The sequence below is a fragment of the Mus caroli genome, unplaced genomic scaffold, assembly GCF_978045245.1.
Source record: "Mus caroli unplaced genomic scaffold, Mus_caroli_1 scaffold_10, whole genome shotgun sequence".
Taxonomy (NCBI): Eukaryota; Metazoa; Chordata; class Mammalia; order Rodentia; family Muridae; genus Mus; species Mus caroli.
Genome location: NW_028227265.1, coordinates 96,428,628 through 96,441,369, shown reverse-complemented (window position 1 = coordinate 96,441,369; position 12,742 = coordinate 96,428,628). Strand labels below are relative to the sequence as shown.

The window sequence follows — 12,742 nt, the reverse complement described above, 5'->3', positions numbered from 1 at the left end:
CTAGTTACTAAGCAACTTCTTTCCCTAACAGGTCCTGCGGGAAGCTTAAAAGTGGGGTGTGCTGCCTAGTGCCTGTTCCTGCCCCACACCCGCTTGGAGATTTCCCTAGACCTGCCCCCCCCACACACACTATTCTCCCTGTCAATGCCTACACGTGTTACTGTTATGACTTAACCATGGCCTCACAGTGACTTCCCTGCCACTCCATGACTCAGCTCTGGTAACTTAGGAGTTCAGGTATAGAGGGCCTTCCCACTGACAAGATTCCCAACTTGGCAAGTCCTCAACCGCCAATACCCCCAGTCGCTCTTCAGTTTAGCTTAAGTTCCAAGTATGTGTAAGTTACTGAATTTGCCCTAAAAAAACTCAGCTCTGGGATACATGTCCTGTACAGAGACTATATGACGTCTGGTGCCATGATAGGAATGTGTGCATATAGCATATAGGAGAAGAATTTCCTGACGAAATAGTGACTAAAGTGTGAAGGTTTGGAGTTTGGACTTCAGACACTTTTAACCACAGCACTAGGGAGGCAGTGGCAGGTGAATCTCTGAGTTCAAGGCCAGCCTGATCTACAGAGTGAATTCCAGGACAGCCAGAACTGCACAGAGAAACCCTGTCTTGAAAAAAACAAAAGAAAAAAAAGTATACAGAGGAGAGGCCAAGACCTTGGAACAGTGAGCCCTAAATGGGTGAATATGAAATCCTTCCCTCAGGGAACCCCAAAGGAGCAGAGGCAGAAAGAGTAAGAGCCAAAAGGGATGAAGGGCACCAAGAAAACAAGGCCCTCCAAAGCAAAAAAGGTCGATAAATATGTGAACTCAGAGAACTGAGGCAGCATGCACAGGGCCTGCGTGGATCTTCACCAGATAAGCTCCTAGAGCCCAAAGAAATGCACAGCTGTCCCCATCCTTAATCCAGCCACTATCTCCAACTGATAACCACTTGCAAATGAAAATTCTCTCTCCAGGGAAGGCTCACTTGAAAAACACTTGCGATGGTAAACTGAATGGCCAGCAGTGGATGGCCAAACAACCTTAGAGGTTCCTGCTCTTGAAATGTCATATCAGAGTCCTGCCTTTTTTTTTTTTTTTCTTACCTCTTTTTACCCTAAAGTTCCTTTGTGTATATTTTACGGCTTCCAGTTTAGTGTTTTTATGGAATTCCCAAGTGTGCCAACATGAGGCTTTGATTCTTACACTCTCTCTTGGGCTCTTCCCCTTCCGTTTGTTATGTCTGATTCTGATGTATTAGTTCTATTTTAATTATCCTTTAGAAGCCTGTTTCATATTGACAGGAAAGGAGTGGATCCAGGTGGGATGAGAGGTGGGGAGGACTAGGGGGAGGAGAAACTGTAATCAGGATATAATATGTGAGGAGGGGAATTTTATGTATATGGTGTTATGCCTGTATCCCCTGGAACTTGTGAGCCACAAGTGGGCGCTGGGAATCAAACCTAAGACCTCTGGAAGAACAGCCGGTGCCCTTAACCACTGAACCATCTCTCCAACCCCCAAAATGTACTTTCTTTCTTTCTTTTTTTTTTTTTTAAGATTTATTTATTTATTATATGTAAGTACACTATAGCTGTCTTCAAATGCGCCAGAAGAGGGCGTCAGATCTCATTACAGATGGTTGTGAGCCACCATGTGATTGCTGGGATTTGAACTCAGGACCTTTGGAAGAGCAGTCAGTGCTCTTAACCCTAAAATGTACTTTCAATAAAAGGAAAAAAAATTTAAGAGTACAATGGCAAATTGGACCTAGGGCCATTGGAGATTGCTTTGTAAATAGGCTATGAATCTTATTACTGAGTATGGTAGTAACAGGCAAGAGGATTGTGACTGGTTCAGGCCCCAGTGTGATCCTGTTCAAAAATAAATAGCAACAAAAAAACTTTAGACTCAAAAAGTTCAAACTAGGAGGGCACAGTCTCAAGTCAGTAATGAGAAGGAGGCCATTTGAATTAGAACAGGATAGATGGGTTACACGGCTGGGTTGACTCAGACAGATGCTCCCACTGGGGCCTGGTTGATTCTACATGAAGACAGAAGGAATTCCTTCAGTTCTCACCAGCTCCATTTTGTTCTGCATTCCTTCTGTTTGTTTCCTTCTTCCTGGGTTACTAGATTAGTCTAGTGATGACACCAGCATGTCTGGTTTTAGACCATGAAATACAAATTCCAGGTCTGGGGAGATAGCTCAGTAGTTAAGAGCACTGACTGCTCTGCCAGAGATCCTGAATTCAATTCTCAGCAACCATATGGTGGCTCACAACCATCTGTAATGGGATCGGATGCACTCTTCTAGCGTGTATCTGAAGACAGCGACAGTGTATTCATATAAATAGAAGATAAAGAAATTGTCAAAACTAAAAGATAATTAAAAAAAAATACAAATTCCAGCCTGGCAAGATAGCTCAATGGGTAACACCTGAGTTCATTCCAGAACCCACAGTGGAAGGAGAGAACCAACACTCCCGAAAGTTGTTCTCTTGACCTACACACGTATGCACACCTGAGAGTGTTCTCAGCATAGACAACCAGCACTTCCTGCTTCCATTGGCTATAATCCCCCAGCACCATGGCCACCACATCCTTACTCCACAGAACAGAAGACCACAGTGATGGTTCCACTAAGTCAAGCTTCTCAATGGAGGCAAGTGTAATAGTGCTTTGACATGATCTCATCCGTAACTCCAAGAAAAAGGAAAAGGTGATTGTTAGAGCCCTCTGTAAGATGGAGTAAAGGGTGTTTGTTAGAGACCTCTGTAAGATGGAGTGGTTTAAGGTGACCTTTTCATGATAGAGCTCTGGTTGTTAATAGTTTGAGACCAACAAGGTAAAGAAATGGAAGTCAGATTTCCCACTCCCTTTTGGGTTGTTGGGAATTGAATCCAGGCCTGAACTCTATCCCCAGCTCTGTTGGTTTTTCATAAGAACAGGGAGTTAGGGATTTGGCCAGGTGAGTTCCAGACTCTCACTGTTGGAGAAGGAAGTCCTTTTGAGTGAGCAACCAACCCTTGAGATAAATGATTTTCAGGAAGTTCCTAAGTTCACAGTGAAGGTCTGTCCTGATTTACAGTCTGTCTTGAAGGTAAAAATTTCCTGGAATAACTACTAAATAAAGCTATAGTGATTAATGTAGAGATCTTTAATCTTAACAGTGATAAGCTCTGGGCTACAGATATAATAAAATCTTACGAAACACCCTAATGTATGTTCCTTTTATTTTCCTAGTGCTGGGAAATAAGCCGGGAACCTCATGTGTGCTACTCAGGCTCTTCAACTTGATATGTTGGACTAAAGGCATGTTTGTTTGTCTGTAGACCAGGCTGACTTGGCACTCAGAGATTCCTCCCTCCTTTGGAGTTCTGGGACTAAAAGTATGTACCACCACCACCAGGCAAAACATTTTAAATTTACATAAATTAGATATTAAGTCAGGCCTGTTACAATTCCAGCTACTCCAGAGGTTGAGGCAGGAGAATTCCAAGTTCAAAACCTGCATGGGCTACCAAGAAAATTCAAGACTAGACCCTGTCTCAAAAAAAAAAAAAAAAAAGCCTATAATCACCTTGGGAGTTAGAAGGAGTTCAGAAGTTCAGAATCGTCCTCACGCACATAGTGAATTCTAGGTCTCGAGCGCACATGTGCATCCGTGCACACACACACACACGCACACACACACAAAATCCTCTCTCATGGAAGTCAGAAGACAATTTGTAGGACTTGGTTTTCTTTTTTCACCATCTTGGGCCTAGGAATTAAACTCAGGTTGTCAAGAATTGACAGCAGTCCCCTCTATCCACTCAGCCATCTCACCAGCCCAGCTTTTACATTTTTTAATAATTTAAGGAGCATTTCAGTGTTGGAGTACTTGCTTAGAGTGTATTAAGCCCTAGGTTTAATCTCTAGTACTGGAAAACTAAAACTAAAAAAACTGAATATAGTAATGTATGCTCATAATTCCAGCTTTTACAAGACTAAGGAGGATTGCCATAGGTTCAAAGCCACCTGGGTTCCATAGTCTGTTTCAAGGCAGCCTGGGTTATAGTAAGTCTTTATATCAAAATGCATGCATATGTCAGATATAATAGCAAATAACTTTAATCCCAGCACTGGGAAGGCAGAACAGACAGATCCCTGAATTTGAGGCCAGCCTGGACCACATAGCCAATTCCCAGGCTGCCACGTAGTGAGATCTTGTCTCAGAAAAAGAAAAGAAAAAGCCACAAAAATTCAGTCAAGTTGAAAGAGGAAGAAGGGGATGGCAAAGAGTGGGTAAATTCCACTCACTATGATGATAACCATGCAAAATCTTCAAAATACCAGGATAGGTTGGTTAAGGGGGAGCTAGAAGGGAGAACCAGCTGAAAGTTCATTTACAATGCAGAAACCCCACAAACCTCCCACTCTGAAAGTCTGCTCCTCTTGGCCCACAGAAAAAAGCTGAGATTTCTTGTCTGGAAAGGCAGAAAGAGAGCTCACTCAACTGAAGACAGGGAGGATGAGACGGCCCAGCCTTTACAGCTCAGCCAGTGAAGACTTGCTTGCTGCCAAGCCTGGTGACCTGGGTTTGACCTCCAGACCACAAGGAGGAAGGTGAAACCAACTCCCAAATGTGTTCTACTCCCACACACTCACACATGGGTGTGTATTCCCATGTTGCAAATCAAAGTAAATCAAGAACTGAAGGACACAAGCGTGGTTAAGACCTGGATGGGCATAGTTAGTTGTTTTTGCTGTCTCCTAGTTTCTAGTACTTCCCCCTTTACAGTCCTCCTCACCACCAGGAGCAGCAGCAATCATGTACTAATTAAACATTGTCCTGCTCTTACATCCTTTAGTTACCACTGTGTTTTCAAGGCATCAAAGATTCTCTAGTTCCCTTTTTTTTTTTTTTAACCTTCAAGACGGTTTCTCTGTGTAGCCCTGGCTGTATTAAAACTCTGTAGACTAGACCAGGCTGGCCTCAATCTTAGAGATCTGCCTGCCTCTGCCTCCCAACTGCTGGGTTAACGGTGTACACCACACCTGGCTGAATCACTAGTTCTCTCTCTTTTTTTTTTTAAAGATTTATTTATTTATTACATGTAAGTACACTGTAGCTGTCCTCAGACACACCAGAAGAGGGCGTCAGATCTCATTTCGGGAGGTTGTGAGCCACCATATGGTTGCTGGGATTTGAACTCTGGACCTTCGGAAGAGCAGTCGGGTGCTCTTACCCACTGAGCCATCTCACCAGCCCCGAATCACTAGTTCTAAATGAGTAGGTAATAGATATTTGTTGAGTGAATGTATACATATATATTATGAAGGCGCATCATTCCCAGGAGGACAAAGAAAAAGAATGGGAGAGAGCAAGAACTCAAACCTAAAGGCCCAGTCTGTTTTTTAGAATTAACATTAATGCCACTCATGAAAGCCAAGCCTGGTGACACAGCTTAACACTGTTGACTCGAAGGTGGACTTGGGGGAGGGGGGTATTCAAACCACCATACCACAGGGTTTGGGTGAGATACATTCAAACCTCACAGGATAGTCATACAAAAATACAGCCGACTTTTATTTGTATTTATCTGTTCTTGGGGAGGATGAAACTGTGCAATTTAAGATGACTTTGAACTTGTGGTTGCAGGTGTGTGCTACCATGTCTGTCTGCGGCCTCCATTTTCACATTGGCGATATTATATTTAATCACACTCAGCAGTCGTCACCACAGTCTCCAAGAGAAACCCATAGGGTTTTTTGTTATTGTTGTCATTTTGTTTGTTTTAATTCTTAGAACTTTAATACATGTAAAAAGATGTTATGGGATTGGAAGGATGGCTGTGTTTAAGAGCACTGGCTGCTCCTCCAGAGGATGCCGGTTCAATTCCCAGCACCCACGACAGCTCACAATCTCTAACTCCCAGGGGAGTTAGTCCTGGAGGATCTGGTGCCCTCTTCTAACCTCCGAAGGCACTGCACACATGCAGTGCACATTCATACAGGAAAAGACCCAAATACATAGGATGAAAACAAAAGTTAGAAAACAGCTTTAAAAAGCTTCATGGCCAGTTTTTCCTTCCAAGTTGTATTCTTTCTCTAATGTGTTTTTAGTAATCCACATTCAGTGACTGTGCTGAGTTGAGGGTTCATGTCCCTTCAGAGTTCCTTTGCAGAAACCTAATCCAATATGACAGTCTTTAGAGATAGGCTTTTAGTGATAGTTAAACTAGGAGTGCTGTGCCCACATCAAAAGGGATTAGCACTGTTACAAAAGAGAGGAGCAGCTTTGTTAGTCAGGGTGCCCCAAGGGAGGAGCAGAACTGATGGACAGGGGTGGGTATTCCTAAGGGGATTTAATTCTATTTACACAGTACAGGCTGCCCAGCCCAACAATAGCAGGTAGACACACTCACCAGCTACTAGCAAAGGCACACAGGCAAGCAGCCGTGCTTTTCCCCCAGAGCCCTTCAAATCGGAGCCCCACCAGAAGGTGCCACCCACTCAGAGGGAGAGTCTTTGTGCAGCCAATCCTTCCTGGAGACAACCTGGTAGATTTGTCTCTTCATTGATACCAAATCCAGTCACACTGACAACCAAGATTAACTATAACCCTAGTCCCCATCCCTACCCTCTCTGCTCTTCAACTTCACCATGTAAGAATGTAGCAACAAGAGCTGGGCATGCTGGCGCATGCCTTTAATCCCAGCACTCGGGAGGCAGAGGCAGGCAGATTTCTGAGTTCAAGGCCAGCCTGGTCTACAAAGTGAGTTCCAGGACAGCCAGGGCTACACAGAGAAACCCTGTCTTGAAAAACCAAAAAAAAAAAAAAAAAAATGTAGCAACAAAATGCCATCCTAAGTGTCTTTATTACATTTTCGCGCACGTGTGTGTGTGTGTGTGTGTGTGTGTGTGTGTGTGTGTGTACCACTGAGCTGTCTCTCCTCCCCCCCTTTTTAAAATTCAAAAGAGAGTCTCACTTAGTTGTGTGTGGAGTGGAGAAAGCCCTGACTGAATAAAGGTCTGAGTAATGTGTGCTGTTGACACGGCACAGTCAAAACAAGTACCCCAGCTCAGACTCATGGGAAACCACGGGAAATGGCAATAACATTGTAGCTAAGAGGGAAATAACAAAGCCTTCTCTTCAGGTCCATGCATTGATGTTGGCAGTGTGTGCAGAAAAATGCCCACCATAGCTTCCTCACCCACATATGCATGGCCTCTGTTCTCCCCTATAAAGACTGCATCTACTGAATTAGCTTTGACCTGTCTCCTTGGACCAACTGATTACCATAGACCCTGCCTCCTCGTTTGCATTTACATAATAACTTGGCTCCATGTTCAGCTGTATGCAAGAATCCTGCCTCTCTGTTCAGCTCTGTATAATAAACACACTGCACTTCCAGGGTGCTGTGGCTTCTCCATCAGAGAGAGGTGGCCAATTCCCAGCTTTTCTGTGTGAGTGCATTTGACTTCTCCCCCATTCTCTTGCCTCCCCAGTCAGGTCCATCCCTGGAGCCATGCTGGATACAGCAAATTGGCTTAGACCCGCTTTGAACTTATTCTGTATCTTAGTCATGTCTTAACTTTATGTTAAATCACAGATGTCTGTGTGTGTGTGTGTGTGTGTGTGTGTGTGTATTGAGGTGTGCACATTAAGTGTGAGTACTCTGGAGGTTAGAGGTATCAGATCTCCTGGAGCTAGAGTTACAGGCAGGTGTAAATTATGAGATGTGCATGCTGGGAACTGAAACAGGTCCTTGTAACCACCAAGTCATCTTCCAGCCTTCTGTGGTTTTTTTGAGAGAGGGTCTCGCTATGTAGCACTAACTGATCTGGAACTCATGGCCTCAAACATAGAGAGATCTGCCTGCCTCTGCCTCCCAAGGGCTGGGATTAAAGATATGAGGCACTATACCGGGATTTTTATTGATTGATTTATTTTATTTTTATGTATCTCGGTGTTTTTCCTGCCAAAACAAGTCTGTGTGCCACTTCTGTACCTAGTGCTTGTGAAAGTCATAAGAGGGTGTGGGGTCCCCTGAAACTCGAGTTACAGTTGTGACCCTCCATGTGGCTGCTGAAAACTGACCTCAGGTCCTGTGGAAGAATAATCAATGTTGGTTTTTTTTTGTTGTTGTTGTTGGGTTTTTTTTTGTTTTGTTTTGTTTGTTTTTTTTTTGTTTTTGTTTTTTGGTTTTTGTTTTTTTTTGGTTTTTGACACAGGGTTTCTCTGCACAGTCCTGGCTGTTCTGGAACTCACTCTGTAGACCAGGCTGGCCTTGAACTCAGAAATCTGCCTGCCTCTGCCTCCCAAGTGCTGGGATTAAAGGCATGTGCCACCACTGCTCAGTCTAACCAGCATTTCTTAAGAGACAACAAAAATTCATAGCTTTGTTCAGTATTTCTATTCAGACCTTAAATAATAAGAATAGCTACATGAGAAGGAGAAATCAAACTCTAAAAGGTGTCCTCTAACCTCCACACATATACTTGCACATGTGTGTGCACTTGAGCACACATGTGTGCATGCATGTGCACACACACATTCACACTAGATAGATGTAATGGGTTGTTTTGTTTTATTTTGTTTTGTTTTACGAGATGGTTTCTCTGTGTAGCCCTGGCTGTCCTGGAACTCACTCCCAGTGATAGATGTAATGTTAAAAAAAAAAAATTTATTGGAACAACATTATGAACTAACCAGTACCCCGGAGCTCTTGACTCTAGCTGCAATTATGTATCAAAAGATGGCCTAGTCGGCCATCATTGGAAAGAGAGGCCCATTGGACTTGCAAACTTTATATGCCCCAGTACAGGGGAACGCCAGGGCCAAAAAGTGGGAGTGGGTGGGTAGGGGAGTGGGGGGGAGGGTATGGGGGACTTTTGGGATAGCATTGGAAATGTAAATGAGGAAAATACCTAATTAAAAAAAAAAGAAAAAAAAGATTTTTTTTAATCTATAAATGACAGATAATGGATGCAACTTTAGATATGCCAATAAGGGAAAATAGTTAACTCAATCAGAACAAAGTATCTATGAAAGTACTATAAGGGAGACATGTAGTTTAAAAATCTATGAAAAGACCAGGGTGTGGTAGTGCACACCTTTAATGCCAGTGGCAGCAGGTGGCACAGCCCACATTCCAGAGGTTAGCCAGAGGTACACAGTGAGATCCTGTCTTTTTTTTTTTTAAAGATTTATTTATTATTATATCTAAGAACACTGTAGCTGTCTTCAGATGCACCAGGACCTTCGGAAGAGCAGTCGGTGCTCTTAACCACTGATCGATCTCTCCAGCTCCGTGAGATCCTGTCTTAAATTTTTGTTTTGTTTTGTTTTGTTTTGTTTTGTTTTGTTTTTCCAGACCGGGTTTCTCTGTGTAACCTGCTCCGTCAGACCCCGCCTCTATCTATCTATCTATCTATCTATCTATCTATCTATCTATCTATCTATCTATCTATCATCCATTCAGGGTGTCTCTATTATGGCTGTCCTGGGACTCCCTATGTAGACCAGGCTAACCTAGGACTCGGAGCTCTGTTTGTAGAAATTGAGGGCATGAGCCACCACAGCCAATTGTAAATACAGTTTCTCAACAAAACAACCTCACAAACTGCCTCCCAGGGTTTCTTTCTTTCTTTTTCAAGATTTATTTATTTATTTATTTACTTATTTATTATAAGTACATTGTAGCTGACTTCAGACATACGATAAGAGGGCATCAGATCTCATTACAGATGATTGTGAGCCACCATGCACGTGGTTGCTGGGATTTGAACTCAGGACCTTCAGAAGAGCAGTCCGTGCTCTTAACCGCTGAGCCATTTCTCCAGCCCAAGAGTTTCTAATAGGACGATGTGCTTTATGCTAACTTCGCATTTAAGTTTTAGTTGTTCTCTATTCTCTTCAGTTTTTATCCTGAGCCTCAATATTGGACGCTGACGCTGAAATCATGTAATAAGTCCACGTAACGCTGGTCAGCCAGACAACGGGGACGTCAGCAGTTGTGAGATTGACTGACACAATGGAGCGGGGATTGGAACTCTGCTCCTCTAGAAGAGCAGCCAGGGCTCTTAATTGCTCTCCAGCCCCTGAATTTTTTAAAGAAGCAGGACGGTTGTGTAAGTTAAATTGAATCCTGGTTGTTGCCTCACAATGGCACGTTTCTCATGACTTAGCAGTATTTAATCTTGATCTTTAGGACGAGGCGGGGCCGGCTGAAAAGTTGTTGTTTCCCTTTTGTGATCAAGTAGGAGTATGTGTGTCTGTGTGGGGTGGTGGGGTGCGTTCTTTAATTGTGTGTTTATCTCTATCTATCTATCTTTACACAACTCTACCTATCTGTATAACTTTATCCCCATCAAACTTTAACTCGGTGATCTTAACAATCATTAATGGTTCCCAAGAAAGCCGCTTGGTCACTGTGACCTTGCAAATGTTTTCAAGTTGTTATTCTGTCTACATTTATTACAGGGTACTCTACTAGAAGGAAAAATCTGCCTTCTTCCTTGAAGATCTTGAACCCACGTTCCTTATATCTCCCAAGTCATATTACTTTTTATTTATTTATTTATTTATTTATTTATTATTTTTTGGTGTTTTCGAGACAGGGTTTCTCGGTGTAGCCCTGGCTGTCCTGGAATTCACTCTGTAGACCAGGCTGGCCTCGAACTCAGAAATCTGCCTGCCTCTGCCTCCCGAGTGCTGGGATTAAAGGCGTGCGCCACCACTGCCTCGCTACTTTTTAAACAGAAAATAAAACAAGACAAAACAAAACAAAAAAGCCTTAACAGACAGTATAGCATTCTGATTCAGGATATCCAGCTTGGAGTGTGGGGCTTAGCGGCCCTGTGTTCCTCATTTCTTTGCAGTGGGGCTCCCAGCCTTGTGCTTATATGAACTACACACTGTTCTTGGGGATCTTGGCCAGTTTAGTTAGCAGCTCCATCTCAGTCCGTTCTTTAAGCTTCCTCTACGGATCACAAAAAAATCATTTCGGCCACTCCACTCATTATTCCAGCCTTTTTTTTTTTTTCTTCTTCCTTTTACGAGTACAAGTGCCCGGAAAGAGGAAAGTGGGTTAAGGCCTGCAGGAATCAGAGAAGCTGGGGGTGGGGAAACAAAACCTGAACGTTCTCGCCCTCGGTCCACGCGCTGTGGGGCGGGGACAGGGGCCCTCGGGCGCGGTGCTTAGTCACGGCGACGCTGCACCCCGCTCCCCGCGCGCACTTCCGCGCATGGCGCTGCTGCCCCGGGCGCTGGGCGTGGGCGCGGCCCCGAGCCTGCGGCGGGCGGCGCGCGCGCTCACCTGCGCCATGGCGAGTCCAGGCGAGCGGCAGCCCCCGGCCCCGGCCGCCGCTTCCTTCGACTACCTGGTGATCGGCGGCGGCTCCGGCGGGCTGGCCAGCGCGCGGCGGGCGGCCGAGCTCGGCGCCAGGGCCGCGGTGGTGGAGAGCCACAAGCTGGGTGGCACTTGCGTGAGTACCGGGGCCCTCCGGCCGCGTCGGGTGCGCGCTTTCTCCCGGCCTCTGAGCGCGGCGACCGGGGTGCTTCCCCACTCCCAGGCCCGGGATCCCAAGAGGTGGCGGGAAAGAGGGTAACGCCACCGATCCCGCCACTCTGCACAGGTGCAATGCTGAAGCCAAGCTTAGCTGCCCAGCGTGCAACTCCATGCGGGGGAGTATGGCATCGGGCGCTGGAGCTGGGAAACACGAAACTGTCTCTGGGAAACTGCTAGGGGCGTGGGCGAGGGGAGCAGTGGAGGGTTCTGGCGTGGAAGAGTGTGTGTGTGTGTGTATGTGTGTGTGCGTGCGTGGGTCGGGTCTGATCTATTTCAAGGGCAAAGTGCTAGATAACAGTAGTTCTCAACTTTGTCTGCGCAATGGAGCCCCCTGGAGAGTTGAAGTACTGCTGTTTCCCCGCGCGTCCAAGGCTCCCGAGCGTACGTGGAGGTGCTGCGACACGGGGGTTAGCAAGCTCAGAAACACGCAGTTGATCCCAGCTGCGGCCAAGGCTGAGAACTACAAGCTGCCTCCAAAGAGAAACCTTAAGGGGTTTCTCAGAGCTTTGTGTACCGTTTGTTGTGGATTGTTTGGGAACAGGTTTAGAAATTAAAAAGGAAGGAAGGAAGAAAGAAGGAAGGAAAGAGAAAGAAAGAAGGAAAGAGAAAGAAAGGTGGTAAATCTTAAGATTGAAAGTCTCGTTCCCATGTTAGTGTGGCTTTTCCTATCACAAGATCTAGGCAGAGTTCTTGTTGGTGATTGAAAATGCTGAACCTCAGAAGTCACCAGGGACTGGGGATAGGTTCTCTAAATGCCTTTGAATGCGTTTAGATTATACTAAATTGGGAACTCCTTAGGGGCATGGGCGGGTTCCTATGCAGCTTGTTACCTTAAAATACCTTGCTCAACAGCTATTTGTGAAATGAATGAAGCTAGAGATGAGAAGCTGTGAGCATGCTCAAACCACAGTTGAAAATGAACAGTGTGTGGTGGCGGCTCACACCTTTAATTCCAGCACTTGGGAGGCAGAGGCAGGCACAGGCGGTTTCCTGTGTTCGAGGCCAGCCTGGTCTACAGAGTGAGTTCCAGGACAGCTAGACGTTTGTTTTCCTCCTTACTTGTCACATCACCACGGATTTGTGACATCTACTGGCATTGTTGGTTCTACTGGCATTAATCAAGAAGGGGCTGGCCCGGGTTTGATTTCTGAGTTGGAGGCCAGCCTTGTCTATAGAGCAAGTTCTAGG

General features: G+C 45.1%; 1 protein-coding gene and 1 long non-coding RNA gene across 2 annotated transcripts in view; both read left to right on the top strand.

Moving 5' to 3' along the window:
* Positions 1-31: 31 nt before the first annotated feature.
* On the top strand, positions 32-4,754 carry LOC147002470 (uncharacterized). The gene is made up of 3 exons (XR_015048663.1): positions 32-331; positions 3,240-3,385; positions 4,445-4,754. It is a non-coding gene; the product is annotated as an uncharacterized LOC147002470 (long non-coding RNA).
* A 6,442-nt stretch (positions 4,755-11,196) lies between these two features.
* Gsr (glutathione-disulfide reductase) overlaps positions 11,197-12,742 on the top strand; it is a 44,055-nt gene continuing 42,509 nt past the window's right edge. The window contains exon 1 of the mRNA XM_021170345.2: positions 11,197-11,471. Within this exon, the coding sequence (XP_021026004.1) occupies positions 11,232-11,471 (240 nt within the window). The 5' untranslated portion in view covers positions 11,197-11,231. The remainder of the gene's footprint in view (positions 11,472-12,742) is intronic.